Genomic DNA, 20,599 nt, shown 5'->3' with positions numbered 1-20,599 from the left:
TCCAGTAACTTACTCTCCCAATAAAACTTGTGATAATTACCTCTGAAACTGGACCTTTGAGCTTCTCATACATTATGCTGCATAATACATGTTTTACAGTAGAGTTGGGAACATGCACTAGGTCTAAAAAACACACGATTCAGAGCAGATAAAATGCCAATGGCGAGGCTTTAAAACTGTAGTCAGCAAACCAACGGATGACGTCACACTGAGTGTATAAAAATGGATGATGTTGTCACTGATAACATCATCCATTTTTATACAGTCTAAGCTCCTAACTGGCTGACTGGGGCTGACTCTGTGTTAGCGGTGTGAAACATACGATTATATCTTTTAAACTGCAACTGTTTGTTTCCTCTATCTGAACTGGATTGTTTTGTCTTTTACAGCTTTTGTACATTAAACAGAGATTGCTGTTGGATGTTGTGACGCACCAAATCTAGCTCACTCTGCAAATACAGTCATGGAAAAAATTATTTGACCACCTTTGTTTTCCACCTTTGTTTTCTTGTTCATTTTAATGCCTGGTACAACTAAATGTACATTTGTTTGTACAAATATAATGACAACAACAAACATAGCTGATAAGATTTTACAGTTTTTTTTACCCATACTTCAGATACTTTTTCTAAACTCTTAACACAGACTCACACCTACAAAATGCAATTAACCAAATGGATAATTTTCTTCTCAAAAACACATTTTGTTAAATATCTACTAACTCTTCATTTCAAAATAGAACACATCTTTCCTGCCAAACTAACTTTACCAAAACACTGGAAATCTGACTCAAAATTAAATTATTCTGTCAAAGAATAACACTTGTTTTCACTTCACAAGGTACATGCAGTCAATCAAAGTACACCAGGTTTCAAAATACTGGCTGTTGTTGACATTACAAATAGTGCATAGACTTTTATGTTTCAGTTTTAAAGGTATTTGCATGCAAAACATGCAATACACCGTTTTTACACTAAATTTCTCGGTTGGGAACTGTATGTCCACATGTAATGTTCACATTCAAAAGCATTGTTTTTTCCTTTACTGTTTAGGAGGTACATTACAAAAAATACTGTTTACAATATGAAAGAACAGAAAACGTTTTACAGTATTGCTTACAGTGAACAAAATATCCATGAGACACACATGAGCATTCTGAACAAAAAAACAACAGCAAAAAGCCCAGATAAAAAGGGGGGGAAACTAAAATTACTGTATCTAATCTCTGCGATCTTCAGGGTTAGACCACATGTTTTCATCAACATCACCATCTGATATTATCCAAGGCGATGCACCTGGGATAAAACCACTTGGTATGTCGGATCCACCCCTGGCAATCATCAACTGAGATGTCCCTGCAGCCAGCATCCATGGCTTCAAGGAGGGACATCTGGTCATAAACCTTCCACCTCCATGCAGAAAAGAACTCCTCTATGGGGTTGAGGAAAGGTGAATAGGGTGGAAGGAAGAGACGTACCAGTCTTGGGTGGACTTCAAACCATGTTGTTATTGCTTGCGAATGATGGAAAGCCACATTGTCCCAGGTGATTCCAAAGGTCCTCATGTTTTCACCCTCCTGATGCTGCTCTGGAACCAGGCGCTGGTGCAGATCATTGAGAAAGGCAAGGAGGCGCTCGGTATTGTAGGGTCCAACCTGACATCTGTGAAGGACTAATCCTGAATTTGCAATTGCTGCACACGTTTGCCCCTCTCTGTCCTGGCACATCAACTGTGGCCCTTTTTCCAATTGCATTTCGTCCACGTCGACGCCTTTTGGCCAGATTGAATCCTGCCTCATCTATGTATATGAATTCATGAGGGGCCTGGTTGGCCTCCAATTCCATAACTCTCTGAAACAAAGTTTAAGTAAATGTCATTACTGTATACCATACTGTACTGTAACCTATTACTGTGTAGGTTACCTACTTGCAAAGTGCAAAGCTTATAGAACTGGACATTGAATTGAATATTCAGTACTATACCTCTCACTATACTCTGTCACTGTTCCTCTCAAAGGAACACTGTTTTTAATTGTAATTGTTTGTTTATTGTCAGCTGCGATATATTGTTTTTGAACTGATATCATTGTAGAAGCAGAGGTTTTTATACTGTATCTAAGGTTTGGAATATTGTTTTTGCTATTGTGGGATGTTGTGTGTTAACATTCTTAAATAATACAAAAACAATCCATAATTTTGTTGCGAGGTATAGCTTGTCTGTTAAGGAAATGTGTTTGACTGCATATTATGTGGAAACGACATGAAATGTGTGAATGGTATGGCTACAAAATACCATGCTGTGCTAATTGTGTGAAGAGTTTAGAAAAAGTATCTGAAGTATGGGTAAGCGCTTCTTAGCGACTGAAAAAAATTGTAATTTAAGAGGTGATATCTAGACATTTTCCATGGTTTTCTTGATAATGATTTTGGTTATTAAATTAAAAAGTTAAAGAAAACAAAGGTGGTCTAATCATTTTTTCCACAACTGAATTTCCTTCCACATTTTAGGGAAATGCACAGACATCTCCCCCTGCAGTAGAGGAATGTGAACGCACCTCTTCAGATCGTTTTTCTGCACAGATGCATGTCAGTATAGTCAAGATCAGACATTTAAGAGAACATAAACATAATCAAAACACATTTCTAAGTGGAGCAGAATCTAATTTGAATTTCTGATGATTCTCTTCTGTAAAAAATAAAAGTAAGTAAGAGGAGGCCAAATTCAGATTATCTCACTGTCACACTGTCATGATTTCCTGGGACTCTGTAGATGAATAGAACATTGTTTTGTCTTTTTTGGTTTTCCTACTACGACGAGTCAAATGTCTAATGTAAAAAAGGTGTAATGAGTTTATGGGAGAGATTTACCCTCCAAACCCATTAAATGTATTTTTCTGAGTCTCCTCTGGAGTTTCCAAAGTGACGCTGTTGTTCAATAAAAAAAAATTCCTGAGGAGTGGCTGTTGAATGTGCATCAGTCAATGTCACTAACCTTTACCTAACCTTTCCTAGAAAAGGCGGACTTGATGGCCCAGTTTTTTCTGTTTCTCCCACAGAGCTCCAGTATCTATAGGATTACCTGAAAGTTAATCATATACATATATCCTCTGAAATAAATGGTGGTGGGTTTATTTTCATCTCTACAGTTCAGTCTGTTGTCATAGTTACACACATAAACACACATGCATATATATGGCCATTTGGCAGATTTCTTCACATTTTATGACATGTTGTCAAAGTCAAAAGCAGATATGTGAAAACAGAGTCCACAGTTAAAACACTAAAGCAAATAAAGCAAAAGGTAGAAGCACTGCTAGTTCTCATCCTGCATTTTAGCATAGCTGTGTTTTATTTGCCTCCTTTAAGAGCATGTTTAAGCTTTTAGCTGGATTTATTTGGAAGAGAAAACAATATCAAGCTGTGTATATGTTTGTCTTTCCTTCAAAATGTTCCTAATCTTGTGTGTACAAATACAGTATATTGATATATAAATAAAATACCTGTACATGTACTTTATCATTTATGTGGTTTCCTAGATTTCCACAAACTATTATGAATTTAACTGAAGTAAAAGGATTTGCTTACTCCACTGCTGCTCTTACTCCACTGCTGCTCTTTACATTAATTGTGTCTCATTAAACCCTGTTGTCTTTATTGGTTCACATGGGTCACATGTCTGCCGAGTAAATATTTAACAAAAGGTGAGACAATTCAGGGAAACCCCACAAGACTTCAGGATTAAAACTAATCATTAAACAGATTTTCTTTCAAACAAGAAGTAACAAGACATTCCATATCTCAATACAAGTCAATATTTGCATTATTGCACATGTTTGAGTCTTTGTTTTCACTCTTCTATTTTCACTTCCTTGTATCGCTTAATTTCTGGGTCAAGACTTTTTTTATTTTCACTGAGGTTTTAGTGTTTGCACCAACCTGTGAAACAAGATTAGAGGGTTTCATCTGTGTGACACAAGTCTGTTTTTTTCTGAGGAGAAAATAAATGTCAATGCAAGACCAAGCTAGAAAAATAGAAATATTTTTATTTAATTACAGTCAACAAAAAAAATCTTACATAGAAAACATCCCAGATTAAATAATTCAACATGATGGAAGAATAGTGATCCGTTCTGGCCAAATCCATCTAAACCATACCTCGACCTCGTGTGAGGGAGCAAGAAAATGGTTCACACACACATTGTGTCATTTACTTGAAGTGAATGATCTCCTGCGTAGCCAGTCTGATGAGCTGGTTGAAGTCAAACTGGATGTACTTCCTCCAGTAGCGCCGGTCCCTGCCGTAGATTTGAGCAGGATAACAAGGACTCCCTGGAACACAGATTGGTTTTCAACTTTAGAATTTGCGAGTCCTTAAACTAAGCACATTTGTAGATCTGTTGTTGATAACTTCACTTTATGTCAGACTCGAGTTAATTGACTGTTTGAGCATTGATTTGTGTGAATGCAACCTAAACCAATCAATAACTGTTTATAAATTCTTTATGGGCTGGAATAGGCAATAGGATTTCCATCCACTGTTGTTTTTCCCATCCATCCAATGACAAACTTTATGGCTTCATCCATTGATCAGTATTGACCAGATATCGTGTAAACAAGCTTTGTGTTTGATCTCAATTCAAACCTTATTTCTTTTTTAGTTTAGATTAAAGTCATGGTTCATATTTATTCTCATTATTATCAACCCAAGATTGTCAGTGTTTCAGTTAATTTTGTAAAAATTATTTTCTAATGAAATCTTAAGAGTAAGAGGTAAAAATGAAACACTAAATTATGGTTTACATGTTGTACCACTTTGTCATTTGCAAGAGCCTTCATCATTTCAAGTGTTAATTGTAAAAAAAATGAATTTTATTTATTTTGAAATTAGTTTGGTTTATTGATGATGATGCATATATATTTATAAAAATACAAAGTAGTTCTGGACTTATTATCTGGAGTTAAAACAGCAAAATGACCACAGGTTTGTGTCTCCTGATTGGTGGAGAAATCTGGTTCAGGCTTCTGTTAGTACAATTTATCAGACATTAAATATTCTGCTAAATATAGATGATCTTCTAAATGTGTCACACATTAATTTTAAACTGCTAGCTAACTCACTGGAGCCACTGGGGTAACTTCACACCTGTATTTGTTTGCAAAAATCTGGATAGTTCAGGCTGTTTTCTGCTCAAGATAACAGCACTTCCGAGAACACATCATCATAATCATGTGAATAGATCAGAGTCAATGATGATCCATTGTGTAGGATTTAGTGGCATCTAGTGGTGAAGTTGCACATTGCAATCAGTAGATCACCCCTCCACTAACTTGTTTTTTCCATGGTGTGTGTGTGTTTGTGTCCTCTCACCTATACCGTGGAATATTCTCGCCACAGCCCTTCCAGAGAACTTCTCATCACTTCGGTTGCTAAGGAAACCTCTAATATCTGCTCTGATCTGATTCTCCCAGTCCAAGAGCTACAAACACACACAGAATCACCTGTAAATATCCAGAACATTTAAACACAAATGCATCTGAAACTCCTGATTATCATCATGTGTGTTTTTACTTTATATTTGTCGAGCTCCTCGATGTCCATCGGTGCGAGCATTTGGCTTCGGTCTCGCCTCTTGTCGAAGTACTCAGAGAGGAGGTCTTTCAGCTTCAGACTGCGACTCTCATCCAGATCATCGAGGCAGGACAGTGTGCTCTGGAACGCAACACTGCAACACACACACACACACACACACACACACACAGTTACACACAGACACAAAGTTACACACAGACACAAAGTAATGTTGACCAGCTGGGAATAACAAAAGCAAATAAAAGCAGGAAGAAGGAGAATAGCAATACATCTTTCAGCATTTGAAGGGAGATAAAAAAAAAACATTTGTAGGCTGTGATGATGCATTTACCTGGGGAGGTTAAAAAACTACTCTACTGTGTGTGTTTCTGTGTGTGTTTCTGTGTGTGTGTGTGTGTGTGTGTGTGTGTGTGTGTGTGTGTGTGTACCTCTTAAAGGCCTTGAAGCAGGCGGTGAGCTGGTAGAGCTGCGTTCTCTCTTGGTTCTGCACTCGATTATGGAGAAACTGACAAACTTTGTCCATCTCGTCATCGCTGAGGTCGCCGAAGGAACGAAAGTAGAAAGACAAGGAGGAGAATTCAACGTGGACACCGCTACGTCCGCCAACTGAAACACAAATATATATAATTAACTGATTGATTATTTCAACTCATCAATTTTGCCTTTTTTCTGCCAGTGTAAGATTATAAAGTGACATTTGCCCCAATACAGGAGAGGGAATTCGTCACACAATTCTCACACAGTCATGATTTTATTGAAACAATGACATCATTTTGTCTGCTTTGTGTTTTGTTTTTGCATCTGTGTGGATCCTTGTTTGAGGTTTTTGAATTCTGCAAACAAACATTTATCTAAATATTTGAAGACTACTTAAGCAACTTCAAGGGAGTAGAAGAAACAATAACTTAAACAAACTGACTTTAAACAAAAATATTTATTGTTAAGAAATGTCAGTAAAATACTCAGAGATGCTGAAAAGTTTAATTTAAGAGCTGATATCTAGCCATTTTCCATGGTTTTCTTTCTCTAATGATTTTCGTTATTATCAAGAAAACTATGGAAAATGGTAAACTCTTATGAGCTATTTTTGTTCTTATCATTATATTCGTCCAAACAAATGTCTCTTTAGTTGTACCAGGTATTAAAATGAAAAATAAATTTAAGTAAAGAAAGGTGCTCTAATCTTTTTTTTCCATTACTGAAAGGACGTTTTTTTAAAAATTAGCATTAGTGCATACACCTACCACTGCTCCACTGCAGCTGTCTGATTCCTTTCTTCACAAGAGGAAGCTGCCATCCCATAGTGTCCGCAACCTCAACGACGTCAAACTCCAGCTGATCACAAGTCTCCACTCGCTCGCCCGCCATCCGCCTTCTGGCCAACACCACGGCAACCGGAGGGCACCTGTGGAGCAAAGTAAGTAAAGTAAAATGAGATAAATATGATAAAATCAGCCCCATATATACTTGTTATTTTAAATATCTAATGACAACACTGTTCATCATTAGTTTATCCTAAAGAATGACAGATTTCGCACAGGCGGGTGATTTTCTGGAGCTGTCTCGGTCCTCCGTAGCAACCGACTTTACACACAGACATCGTCGGGTGGAGGAGTTCGACAAAGCGCTGAGGATGCAGCTCCAGATAGCAGAGCAGCGTTTCTACACCTGAAACACACAATATTAATAATACATTTTATTTATTATACACTTTAAATTAAAGGAAATCTCAAAGTGCTAAAGGTTGAAAGCAAAACAGTTTAATTACAAAAAGGATTTAAAAAGAAAAAAGGATATAAAAACAGCTAAAAACAGAAAGAAAAAAAATATAGAAACCATCCACAGAGGAAGAACCAAAAGTTTTGCTATAAAGGAAAGTTTTAAGTTATTTCTTAAAAGAAAGAGACAGTTGTTCTACTTATTAGTGTTTCTCCTTTTAAGTGGATTTGGTACATTTGGAGCATCATAGCCAGCTAATTCTAATTTATTCTGAATGTACTGTAAAGCTAAACCTGGCTGGACCCATTTTTTATTTTATTTTTTTAAATATATTTTTTTATTGGCATTTCATAAGCATCAATACAAGGTAAAGTATTGTTATTTCACAGCTGTTATCCATATTAGAACGAAGAACCAGAAAAAAGACAACTCCGAAGAAAAGAGGGAGAGAAATTAAATAAATAACTAAATAAATATAATAAAATAAAATTAAAAAAATAATACAGAATGAATAATAAAATATAATTAAATATATAGTCATATAAAAGGGAGGCAAAAGAGAAGAAAAAAAAGAGAAAATAATAATAATAGTAATAATAACAACAGATAAATAAATACAGGATGCCTAGTGTGCTCTTTAAAAACAATTGATAAAATAAATAAAAATTGAATGCATCAAATCGATTCCGTAGGGGTCCAGAGAGGTGAGGGTGTTTACATACAGGTACATCTCAATAAATCAGAATATCATAGAAAAGTGTATTTATGTCCCTAATTCAATTCAAAAAGTGCAAATAACACATTATATAGATCCATTACACACAGAATGAAACATTTCATGTCTTAATTTATTTAATTTCTTCTATTTATAATGATTATTGCTTACATTTCATGAAGACCTAATATTCAGTTTCTCCCAAAAAAAATTAATGTTACAAAAGACCAATTTTAAAAAGTATGTTTAATATGGAAATGTTGGCCTCTGAAAAGTATGTCCATCTATATGACTCAATACTTGGTTGGGGCTATTTGACTTGAACTACTGGAAAATGACTTTTCCATCATATTCCAATATATTGAGATGCACCTGTACGTGTGCTAGCTATGAACAAGGAAAAAACGATAACATCAGAGTTTTTCTTAGTGAGACGAATTGGAGTACGAGGCACCCCAAAGATGGATATCAGTGGGCAGGGTGCTAACGTTGTACTGAGAGCTTTGTTAAATGATTTCAAAAGACTGGACCCATTCTTAGCTATTTCAGGGTCCTGGTAAATGTACCTGTCGTCTTCCTGACAAATCTGTCTATCAACATGTTTTTTTTATTTTTTTTATTCATGCATGTAAAAGCCCCTGTGTGTGTTTTCTTTACCTTCCTCTGTGATGTCCAGAGCCTCCACAGTCTCTTGGATGGGGATCGCTCTCTCATGCGTGTGACACACTCGCTCTCTGGGCCAATCACTGCTCTCCTCTTCCTGGTCCCTCAGCCAGTCGCAGCCTCCCTTCTCCTCCGCATCCTTCTGCTTATCAGAACTGTCAGCTTCCTCGTGTTCAGCTGTCTGCTCCTCTTTCCTCTCCTCCTCTTCCTCTCCTTCATCTCGATCTTCTTGCAGGGGAAGCTCCGCTGCATCGGGATGTGTTGTCTCCTTGCAGCGACGAGAGAGTGACACCATTGATTCGTTTTGCAAAAGAATTCTGTTTTTACAAACATAAACTGTTTTTCACTTTCTTTGCTTCAGTATTAACTTAATTTTCTTTAATTATCTTTAGATCTTCATCCTCCAAAATTTCTTACATGCAGAGGTCAATTTATTGTTAAATTTAGGGGAATACCTGTTCTCATCTGGCAAAGAACTCCATCTCGGTAAAATGTTTGTCTAAAAGCTCATTTAACTGCTGTTTTAAAATTCTAATTCGCACACAAATACACTTTTATATATATATTTTGTTTTTTTTGTTTTTATATCGTTATTTTTGTTATAGTCAATATAACTTGTTGTTGATGTTATACATGTTTTTTCTATTATCAGTTTGTTATTACTTTATAACTACGTTTTCGGTGGAGGCTTTAAATAAGCCCATCTGGGTTTTCTGGCTCTCCCTGCACTTTACACTATTTGTTATGTTTGTCATTTTATGTAATTCTAACAAATAAATAAACCTAAGTTTGAACTGTCTTTTATGGGGTGAAACAGCAAAGAGGAAAGAGTGAAAAGATGTTCAAGACCATTTTCTTTACTAATTACCTGTGCAGCAGACGGTTCTGGTGTCTCTGTTGGCACCAGGTGCTGCTGAGCGTTCAGGTTCTCCTGATCACACACCTCCATCATCTCCAGCAGCTCAGAATCATCAATGTCCTTTACACACAAAAGGTTTTACTTGTGTTGTTCTGTTTTTAGTACCATAATAATACCAAATACCACAGTATTTAGGCCACACATACACAGGTGGAGTTACCTTTTCAAGTTCCTGTTGTTTCTGATGTATCTGTTTACATTTACACGGAGGGAAAACTTTCTGGACCAGTTTCTTCACTGTGTAGTAATCCACTGTGTCGGCATAGATATGACGACGGAGCTCATGGAGGTCCTCACCCTACACACACACACACACACACACACACACACTAAATACATTTATGCTTAAAATACGCTGTGTAAAAAAATGTGCTAATTTTTCTTCTATGCTCTATAAGATTTGTGAAATACAGTTGGAAACATAAGTACCTTTTTAAAAAACAATTTATTTGAATTTACCATTTGACATAAAGTTTAACCATCACGCAAACTTCAAAATAACTAAATCCAGTGAGAAAATTAATGAACTTAATATAAAAATATAGACAATGTTTCAATTTATCTCCTACTGAGGTTTTTCAATGAAGCCTTGAATGTATGTTGAATAATCTGATTAATTACTTAATCTGTCTTTATTAAATCTATTTTCTTTCATAGATTTGTGGTTCAATAAATGCACCAACAAATATGGATTGAAGCAGAATATGTAGGAAATGATTACATCAACGTTTGGACTTACCAATATGCTGAAGTTATTGGACATGTTTGGATCACACGAGTAAGAAACAAAGCTACACAGCCATGTAAATAATTAACATTAATAATATTGACAGAGCCTAATCTTCATCTGCTATTGTGTAAACAGAATGAATATAAGTTGCACAGCATTCGAATGTTGATTTAGAATGCAAATGTATGAATGATGCTTCAAATTCTTTGATTCAACCTTACATAGTGTAGTGAGTCTTACCTCAGGGTTCAGAAAGAGGTGACAGTGAGCTGGATCTCCATCTCTTCCTGCCCTCCCGATCTCCTGAACGTAGCTCTCAAAGCTCTGGAAAAACATTCACCAGTAGGCGAATACTGTTTAAAACTTGGGCTTAGGTTTAGTACAGAGTTTCAGTTTCATGGAATCTGACAAAGTACGTTTTTAACTTGTCAAAAACCATCGACAAACTTTGACTCCCCACCTTCGGCATGTTGTAGTGGATGATACCGCGGACGTCAGATTTATCGAGGCCCATGCCGAACGCCACCGTGGCCACCACGATTCTGAGCTCTCCGCACATGAAGTTGTTCTGGACGCGACGTCGCTCTGATGACGACAAGCCGGCGTGGTACGACTCCGCCTGCCACTTCAGCGGTTTACGGATCTTCTTCCTTGCTGAATGTAGAAACACATGATAGTAAAAAAACAGCAGACAGACTTTAAAAATATGAAATAGAGTACATGCATTCTGATGAATACAACAAGCTTTCTATAACATGTTCTAGTTTTAAATCTAACACCTTCCTCTCCTTCCTCTCTTTCTCTTTTTAATCAAATATGTGAATTACTCCCCTCTTACCCAGATCCTTCTTTTTCTGTCCGACAGGGTTGTGTTGTTTCTCACTGCTGGTGTGTTTGTTTTCCTTCACCAGCACGCCCTGCAGGCAGGTCCTGAGCAGCGCCGCCACACGAGTCGTCTCCTCTCTCCTGGTGCAGTAGACGATGACCGAGTCCAGGCAACCGAATCGATCGCCTTTTAACAAGGAGACCAAAGCCTGAGAGCATGAACACAGGAAAGAAACATTAAGAGAAAGATACCAAGGAGGCCGATGGCGTCATGGACAACTACACATTTGCAGAAGTCTGGACTTTTCTTGGCTGACTTGAAATATTTAGACTTTAATATGCACACCTGATCCTTCTCTCTATCCATGGACACAGACAGGTGCAGGTTAGGAGGCACCGCTGCAGAGCGCACCGCAATGCCACTTTGATCAGTGATGTCCAGATGGCGTGCGATGTCCACAGCAGTGGACAGCGTGGCGGTAGCAGTGAGTCCCAGCAAGCACTGCACCCCCAACCGCTCCCTTAGTACCTACAAACACACAGACATCATACAGTTTTAGTGATTGTACAACCACATGGTTTTCACGAGATACAGGGAGGAAGAAGGGCTGTAACGATCGGCTGTTTTCATAAATGACTTATGTATTTGTTTATTTAATCTATTTATTTTCTTTTTGTAAATAAGTATTATGATAATCTGTTTGTTTGGGGAGAAAGAGTGTTAATTGAGTAGCGGAGAAGGGGCAGGTTTAAAAAAAGCATATGTTGGGTTCACATTATTACTTTGGTTTTGACTTTTGTTATTGTTGTTTTGATTATTCTCATTGGATTTGTTTGTTTTTTCAGTTTAATTTGTTGTGTTACTCGCACATGTTTGAAATAAAAAAGCTTAACTAAACTAAATTGTTACGGCAATTAGAAATTAAGAGTATGAGGATGTTTGAGTGTGATTGGCTGCTCAAGGTTGTAGCATTTGGCATTAAAAGAGGAGGGATAAGAACACATCAAAACAATATTTTCTTAATCTCTAGTATTTGTTTCAAATTTTAAAGCTCATGTTTGTTTTAAATGATTAAATGTAATTTTAGAGAGAAGTGATTTCTAAGGTTAAAGAGCTACTTAATATTTCCATAATATATACAGTACCTTTCTCTCAACTCCCTTTATTCTTTATGCTCAAATGAATTTAGGATGGATCAATACAGATAGAAACTGCAAACACACACCGTCATCAACCCACCTTACAGAGTCTCAGGTAGCAGGGTCTGAAGTTGTGCGACCACTCTGACACACAGTGAGCTTCGTCTATGCATGCGAAGGCCACAGGAGGGAGCTCCTGAGCAGACGGCAGACACCCTGAACCTGAACCGCCTCCACCAACCAGAGCCTCTGGAGACAGCAGCAGCACACACACCTGGCCTGACTTCACCTGGAGGAGCAGAGGAAGGAGAGCACACATTAAAGCTCAAGTTTCAAGGTTTCTCTTTGGGTTTAAAACCTAAAATTGAAGTGTTTAATCCATCTCTGAAGTCTCTGGTTACCTTTTCTACCGCAGCTTCTCTCTGTTTCATCGTCATGTTGGAGTGGATACAAGCTGCCTTCAGATTGGCTGGTATACCAGACAGCTACACAAACACACACAGAGAATGTAATGCATCACAGTTCAAAGTGAGAGGGTGTCTTTGCTTCTACACTGGCTGATTTCTTTATGTGCAGTCTTTTTGATTATATGTGTGTGCGTGGGGGAGAGAGAGAGAGAAGGTGATTACCTGGTCATCCATTAGTGACACGAGAGGTGAAATGACCAAAGTGATACTTTGTGATCTCTTAGCGTACAGATAGGCCGGGAGCTGATAACATAATGATTTACCCATTCCTGTTGACAACACCACAAGGGTGGAGAGACCTGGAGGAGAGAGTGACAGACAAAAATGAATACAAAGATTATAGATGTACAGATGTGACACACATCTGGTTTCATGGTCTCAAATTAATTATATGACTCGCAGACTAGTAGATGAAAAAATCCACCAGCCAGGAAAATGTTGTTGTGTCACGTAAACATTTGTTTCAGTACATTTCATTGAAATATTAAGGTGATATGTTGAATACAAACTTAAAGAGGCTAGAGCTAAATCTGAAGCAAAATTATTATATAATATATATAAAATAATAAAATATATGGTGGCTTCGCAAACCTTTTACTCACTGTTTATTGTTGTAAAGCTCGGCATACTCCTTGTTAATCTCTTCACATAATAGCTAATTAGCCAGAGACTGGCAGCAAGTAAGGAGCGCTTGAGACGTAAAAACACATCTTCTACTCTGTGTGTGTGTGTGTGTGTGTGTGTGTGTGTGTGTGTGTGTGTTTGTACTTCCTACATAGTGAGGACCGGAACACGTTTCTAACCAACAGAGTGAGGACATTTTTGCAAAGTGAGGACATTTCGGCCGGTCCTCACTTCTTTAAAGGCTTTTTTGAGATTTCAGACTTTGTTTTAAGGGTTAAGGTTACAATTAGGTTTATGTTTAAAAAAAGATAATTAATTAACTAACTGAAACTGTATTGTGTGGTTACAAAACTAACTAAAACCAACTAAAATTATAGTGAAAATGTCCTTCGTTTTCATCTTTGTCAACTTTTTTCATACATAATGAAGATGGATCAGACAAAAAGTGCTGACTACTAGTAAAAATTAAAACTAAAACTAATAAAAAATCCAAAACTATTATAACCTTGCAAGGGAATTCACCATTCCAATGAGGGCCCTCACAAAGATAGAAGTACAAGAATGTGTGTGTGTGTGTGTGTGTGTGTGTGTGTGTGTGTGTGTGTGTGTGTGTGTATGTGTGTGTACAGAAGAAGCATGACTATTTCTACATACTTTTTTATTATATGTGTCTATTTTGGTACAAACATCTGCCAACTGACAGTGTGGCAGATAACTTTCAGAGATTTACTCTCCAAACAGAAAACCAACCTTGCATTTGGTGCTTGGCTGGTGTTATTTTCAGACCCTGTGTGTGTGTATTTGTTGTGTGTGTGTGTGTGTGTGTGTGTGTGTGTGTGTGTGTGTGTGTGCTGTACATACCAGACAGGATCCTCATGATGGCTTCCTCTTGTCCTGGCCTGAAGGACTGATAGCCCAGTTCTTTCAGAGCTGCGTACACCTCAGCAGGAGTCTCTAAACAAACACACATTTCCCCACAAATAAAAAATAAACTTTTATGTAAATCTATGTATTTTTTATCCTGTTAGTTCATTAGGCAAGGCAAGGCAAGGCAAGTTTATTTATATAGCACAATTCGGACACAGGGACATTCAAAGTGCTTGCAAAGGGCAAGATTAAAATACATAAAACACATTAGAAGACATTTAAAAGCGAATAAAAAAAAATAAAAAAATAAAAAAGTGAATGAATAAAACATTTAAGAGCGAATGAATAAAAATTACAGGTTAAAATGGAAACAGAAAAGTCTTCATTAAAGAAGTTAGAGTTTACCCTGAACTTCCCCATCATCTTTGAGGGGAAAAAGTGGCTCCATTGGAGGTGGAGCAGCGGGGCGCTCATAGTCGGGACGGATCACATTCAGCAGCACCTCGTCTTTATTGTTACTGTCCACCTGCTTTTCCTGGGACGGCTGCTCCTCTGTGACGCTGGGAGACGCCACTGAAACACACAAACACACACATCTAGATTTAAACACACCAGAAATAAACACAAAAATACCTATGATACTGCAACTAATATTGAATTATTTTGCAGCAGTTATCTCAAACATTTGGATCTGATTAGCAAAGTTTTAAGAAATACTCAAGCTAAATTGCAAAACTCTAAAAAGGAAAACAAATTTCTTTAGAGGACACTTCAAATTTATAAAAAATATATATATTTGATTTGATTCATGAATGCCTCTGTAATTTATTATTGTAAAAGTGAATCTTCTGTGTGCATCCTCTCAATGGCTGTAATATGAAAAAACAACGTAAAAAAAAATTGGGTTTACATATATTTTACATTTTGAGACAAAAAATAAACTGCAATAACAGAGTCAAAGCTGCCAACAACTTCCTTTACATGCAGAATGGTGATGATTTAAATCTTCTGCACTGTTTGTGTGAATATTTGTGCTTGATTCAAGTTGCATTAACACGGTTATTGTAAGCAATTATTTTGGGGCTGGAGCCATATTTACTAAACAATATAACAAACCTACATTATTTTAATTATACAGCAGGATTATTATTTGAAGGAAAGCAGGAAGTTCAGCGTACCGAGTGCCTGAGGATGCAGCGTGCCTGTGGCCCTCGCCACCTCCTCCAGAGTTGGTAGTTCAAACGGCTCCTCCACAGCAGGCTGCTCCTCCTCAGGAACAGGAGCAGGAGGAGCTGCAAGACAGACGTGTTCATCAGCACCAACAAATAAGAGGTGATATTATTATTATTATTATTGACAGAAGTGAGTATCATCACTCGTATCCTCCGGCCAGATGTGTTCAGGCAAACAGCGTTTCACAATAAAATGCTCACTAAGGTAAACAGAGGCGAAAAACATTTTAATTCGGTATGATACTGTTACTTTTGTAACAATTTTAACATTACCGATACCAATAATTTCTTGAATTGGCTTTTTAATTAATTTATTTTTTTCAAAATAATTGTCATTTTTAGAAAGAAAGAAAAAAGGTATATCTTTAAGGCAAATGCCAATCCATTACTAACAAATGTATTAAAAAAGCAAATATGATAGAATTAAATGACAATGTTTGTGCTAATCAGTGTTCAGTAGTTCATAAAAACACGATGACTAAATATTAATTAACCCAATAGATTATTATGACGTCATTCAGCAAACAGCTGTCTTTGCACATGTCTATTTCTTGTCTGTTTTTTACTCAAACCCAAACTAGAACTGCCTTTGTGTATTAACAAAGTAGTATTGATTATAACTGCACTATATTGAAATTAATATTCTCATCACACTGACGTAACAGCAAATTTTAAATTGAAAACTTATAATGAAGGTGTTCCTCCACCGCTTCCTTAGCAGAGGTAACAGTCGTGCTTTGAAGCCTCAGTAATGAATAAATACTTTATATTTCAGCAAGCAAATCAAACAACTCTGTATTTTTGAGTGTGTTCATCTCTTTGTGATACCTCGTCCCTTGCAGTCCATGGCCCAGTGTCCGGTCCCTCCACACTTGTAGCAGGTGTCGCCCTGCCGACTGAGCCCTCCTCTGAATCCACCTCTTCCTCTTCCTCTGCCAAAAAACCCTCCACCTCCACCAAACCGTTCACCTTTCAGCTGGAACTTCTGCATGTACAACTGAAACACACACAGCACATTTATGACAACAGTGAAACAAACAGTATGGACACAGTCAGATTCATCACTGCCACATACACAAAACGTACCTGTTTGCGGAGACCGGCACCTCTGAGTGCGTATCCTTTGACGTGAGACTTCTTCTTCAGATTTATCTTCACAAAGTTACCCTCTGCGCCTTTCATGCCTCTGTAAAAATAAAGAATAGTTTGTTTGTTTGTTCACAGAAGACAATTAGAGATGTTTCAACACCATTTCATGGCCGTTTGGTCTCACTTTGCTTTGACAGGCTGCGTGTGATACGATCTCCTGGCTTCATATTCCTCCTCGATTTCTCCAAACAGGTTCTCCTGAGGTGCCTTGACAGGAATAATACCGTATTAAAATGATTTGCACGAAAAACAAAACACACCGTTTTTGAAGATGAATACAAACTAAGTGATTTACCTTTTTTGGCTCCTTGGTTTCTTTCTTTTCTTCTCCCTCTTCGTCTCCTTTTTTCTTGGCTCTCCTTTTCTTCCCTCCTTCTTGAGCCGGGCTGGGGTTTACATCAGAGCTCTTCTCTTTCTTTTCCACATTCCTACGCTTCTTCTTCACTCCTCCCTCCTCTGGTGTCTCTCCCTCCGTGGTCTCTCCCTCTCGCTGCCTTTTCCTCCCTCTCTTCTTTGTACCTTTGGGTTTATGACTAGCCTCATTGACATCATCTTCTGGCGTTAAAGGTGGCGTCAGTCCTCTTTCCATCTCCTCATCTCCCTTCTTTTTCACCTTTGTTTCCCGTTTTCCTTTGCGTTTTTCAGTGGGTTGAACAGAAGGTTTCTGTGCACTACCGCTGACTGTTTTGTCACTTGTAATGCTCTTAAACTTTTCATCTCTTCCATCACCTACTGCCTCCCTTCTTTCTCCCTTTTCATCCGTTTCTTGTTTTCCAACTTTATTTTCTCCTTGTATTTTTGTTTCCGTTTCTTTCTCCCCTTCTCTCTCTCCTCTTTTCTCAAGCTCTATGTCCTGGTTGCCTGCTGCCGGTTTCACCTCAGCCCCCATCTCCCCAAACACCTGACACCTCTCGAGCCACTTCTTGTCAACAACACTCAGTCTGCTGGCAGGAGAGGCCTTCCCTCTCGCTCCCATTCCTCCTCTGAAACCTCCAACAACACGCGGGCTTCCTCTCAAGCCGATTAAACTTCCAACACCTGCCTCATCAAAAGCCTTATGTGGAGTTCCTAAAGTTTCTACTGAAGCTGTGATACTTTCATTTAACTTTCCTGTGTCTCCTACAATTACTTCTTTACTTGGAGAAGACAAAGATGATAAAAAGGCAGAAGATCTGGCTGGAGAGGGAGCCTGATTAGAGTAATTCTGGCTTTGTGAGCCAATAACTTTACTCACACTACTAATATTACTACTGGTAGCACTTGGAGGTTCTTCACAGGACTCTCTGACAGGTTCAAACGGTTTAAACGGCTCTTCGGGTTCGACTTTCTGAGGTGTCTTTGAAGCCAGGGACCCCAGGCCAGAATTAAATCTTCTGTAAAGCAAGAAACAATGACAGGGAGAGCTCAAACTAAATGTGACATTACTGATTTCAAGTGAACTGAAGCAACTGTTTTTATGTGGCTTGGAAACTTAAAATGGCAGAAGCACAACTATTGACAATGTTGATAAATAGCTTAAAATATAATTAAATACAGGGTACATAGCTGGTCTGCACAAGTCATTCAAAACAATACTGCACAACTACAACAGTCTTGGATGGAAAACGGTTGCTGACAAATCAAATCAGAAAAATCAAGTACAGCTTAAACAACTAATCAATTAATTGATCAACAGAAAAATAATGAATAAAACTATCCTGTTTGCTGATTAAATGTTTCTGTCATTTGTGAGTTTCCATTGTTTGGATCTTCTGCTTTTCTCTGTTTTCTATTATCAGTGTGAACTGAATATTTTTGGCTTTTGGACTGTTGGTCGGACAAAACATTTAAAAAAGGTCCCCTTGGACACCTTGGAGTGTGTTTTTGACGTTTATAAAATTAAACTAAACATCAATTTGATATTAGTTACATATCAATGAGTAAATAATGCACTGGTGATATGCAGCTAATGTTATAGTACCTTTATTAATCTAATTACCTTGGTGTGAAAGGGCTGGATTTGGGGTCAGAGAATGCAGTCTTGGTCGTGGCAGCAACAGGGCTGTTCGTCTGTCCAGTTTGTCCGTCTTTCAAAGAGTTTAGAGGCACCCGACCAGGAACAGCAGATTTCTTCAGTGAGACAGGTCTCTCCTGCAACATTAAAAAGACATCATTGTTATTATGTATTATCCCAAACACAATGGGGAGGTTTTTAATTGTACAGTACCTTCTCATACCATAATGTGGGGAAAGGCAGGTTTTTTTTAAAAGTGTGCCTCACCTTACTGAGTGTTGTCAGGTTACTTTTAAGTTTTAGGCCATAGTATTGGGCAGAGGCTTGAAGACTGTCTCTGTCCTCGGATGTCATTTTGGGAGAAGATGCAGGCAGTGAGCTGCGGTTCAGATGGGCACCCCAACAGTCTGGCTCCTATGTAGATCAACAGATAATCACAGATAGGAGACAAATTGTCTTACTTGTCTTTGTTCGGGGGGTTTTTTGGACAAAGAAAAAACCCACATTCACAATAACACTCTCTTTAGTACCTTATGGACTGTGTTGGCTCCAGCTGCAGATCTGGACTGTTCAGCATGTCCGCTGGCTGCACCACTGCTGCTGTTTTCTTTGGCTTGTTTCAAACTGCGGTACTCTTTATACAGGTCTGGCATAGAGACACAATGTACACAAATGTACAAGAAATACGTCTGTTTGTGAGGGGTGGGCAGATCGATCAGCAAAGTATTGAGCACTACTTTACGAAATCTTCAACACTGATCCATCATGTTAAATCACATCCTGGGCATATGAGCACTTTTCTCACTGGCACTGCTGCTAAATGTGCATATCTGCTGCTGTTGTGTTTAGTGTGCAACGATCAACTCTTTACTTTTGAGAAATCATTTCATGAAGATTTCTTATTTACCATTATAAAATTGTTTAAATATGCATGCAAGAACGTAACTAAGGAGGATAGACAAAAATGTTTGGAGAATGATTTGCTGGTTATTGGAGTCCATTCATCTCATAAACCATGACATATTCCTTTCTCTTACATGACAGTACACCAACTGCATTTAACAATAAAAAGTATTGATATATGTGGTCCTGGCTCTGTGGTTAATTGGTAGCACTTTAAAATCACATTCTGTCGGAAGTTATGGATTGCACTCACTCTTGGTCTCATCTGGAGCTTGATCAATGTCCTCCTGGAAATGAAAGAGCATTTTAATAATCAACTATTGTGGGAAAAAGGAAAACAAATGATCAACAACACTGCATGTAGCAGTATGGGGTTAATCCTATGGACAAACAGAACCACGACGACATAACAACAACAAAAAAGAACTACTAACGTTACATGCATGCAAAGTATAATGTTATTTTGACTTTCGGCTAATGTTTATAGCATAAATTACCTTGTTTGGTTTCCTCTGGTGGTCTTTGACAAATCCCTGCTCCCAGCTCTTCAGCAGCAGCTTCACCTCGTTGTATCGATCCATAGCGACTTTTAAAGAGTTTAATGTACTATAATTTACTGCATATATAATTTAAATCATAGTGTTTGTCAGGTGAAAGCTAACTTTACAACGAGAGGTAACGCTAGCTAAGCTTTTTAAAACGACATTAGTACAATTAAACAGCGAAAGGTTTTTTTTTATTAACCGTTAGTTACTTTAGCTTCTTCCCCTCGAGGAAACGTTATAACAACGCAAGCAAACAAAAAAAAACATACTTTTAGTGTATAACTATCATATCAACAACCTACACTAAATGACTTCCTTCCGCTCTGTGCTGTTTACGATTTTTCCCGCGAAAAATGAAAGCTTGCGTTGCCAGGTTCGTTCTCATATCCCCCATTCCCATAACACATCATTTTTCTGTTTTTACACGGATTTAATCAAGGGAGGAAGACGTTATTAGCGTTGTTAACATAAAGACAATATCAATAGGCCTGGTAATAGTTGTGAACCTCTTCGATATGA

At 37.8% G+C, this 20,599-nt stretch overlaps 1 protein-coding gene across 2 annotated transcripts; it reads right to left on the bottom strand.

Annotated features, from left to right (window-relative positions):
* Positions 1 to 4,028: 4,028 nt before the first annotated feature.
* On the bottom strand, positions 4,029 to 20,336 carry recql4 (RecQ helicase-like 4). 2 transcript variants are annotated; one of them, XM_059349952.1, is made up of 28 exons: positions 20,033 to 20,336; positions 19,789 to 19,822; positions 19,163 to 19,278; positions 18,900 to 19,046; positions 18,618 to 18,769; positions 16,935 to 18,012; positions 16,764 to 16,846; positions 16,577 to 16,676; positions 16,319 to 16,487; positions 15,437 to 15,550; positions 14,664 to 14,831; positions 14,253 to 14,345; positions 12,930 to 13,066; positions 12,702 to 12,785; positions 12,401 to 12,589; positions 11,507 to 11,689; positions 11,174 to 11,369; positions 10,796 to 10,989; positions 10,576 to 10,659; positions 9,766 to 9,903; positions 9,555 to 9,665; positions 8,681 to 8,954; positions 7,128 to 7,257; positions 6,834 to 6,994; positions 6,018 to 6,195; positions 5,569 to 5,722; positions 5,368 to 5,476; positions 4,029 to 4,328 (listed from the first exon to the last, which is right to left on the bottom strand). In XM_059349952.1, exons 1-28 carry the CDS (start codon positions 20,114 to 20,116, stop codon positions 4,207 to 4,209), a joined length of 4,782 nt encoding a protein of 1,593 aa, XP_059205935.1. In that variant the 5' UTR covers positions 20,117 to 20,336; the 3' UTR covers positions 4,029 to 4,206. The 2 variants fall into 2 exon arrangements, with proteins under 2 accessions (XP_059205935.1, XP_059205936.1); XM_059349953.1 differs by lacking the exons at positions 4,029 to 4,328; positions 5,368 to 5,476; positions 5,569 to 5,722 and having other exon boundaries at positions 6,062 to 6,195; positions 6,834 to 6,902; positions 7,221 to 7,257.
* Positions 20,337 to 20,599: the final 263 nt, after the last annotated feature.

The sequence above is a fragment of the Centropristis striata genome, chromosome 14 (genome assembly GCF_030273125.1).
Source record: "Centropristis striata isolate RG_2023a ecotype Rhode Island chromosome 14, C.striata_1.0, whole genome shotgun sequence".
NCBI lineage: Eukaryota > Metazoa > Chordata > Actinopteri > Perciformes > Serranidae > Centropristis > Centropristis striata.
The sequence above is the reverse complement of the archived record's forward strand: the minus strand, read 5'-3'. Positions and strand labels throughout refer to the sequence as shown.

Excerpts from the sequence above, each read along its gene's own strand:
- recql4 (XM_059349952.1), bottom strand. The coding sequence starts at position 20,116 with ATGGATCGATACAACGAGGTGAAGCTGCTGCTGAAGAGCTGGGAGCAG. Across the intron at positions 16,488-16,576 it reads GTGCCGGTCTCCGCAAACAG|TTGTACATGCAGAAGTTCCA; the intron begins GTACGTTTTGTG and ends TGTGTGTTTCAG. Across the intron at positions 9,904-10,575 it reads ACCTCTTTCTGAACCCTGAG|GGTGAGGACCTCCATGAGCT; the intron begins GTAAGACTCACT and ends GTGTGTGTGTAG.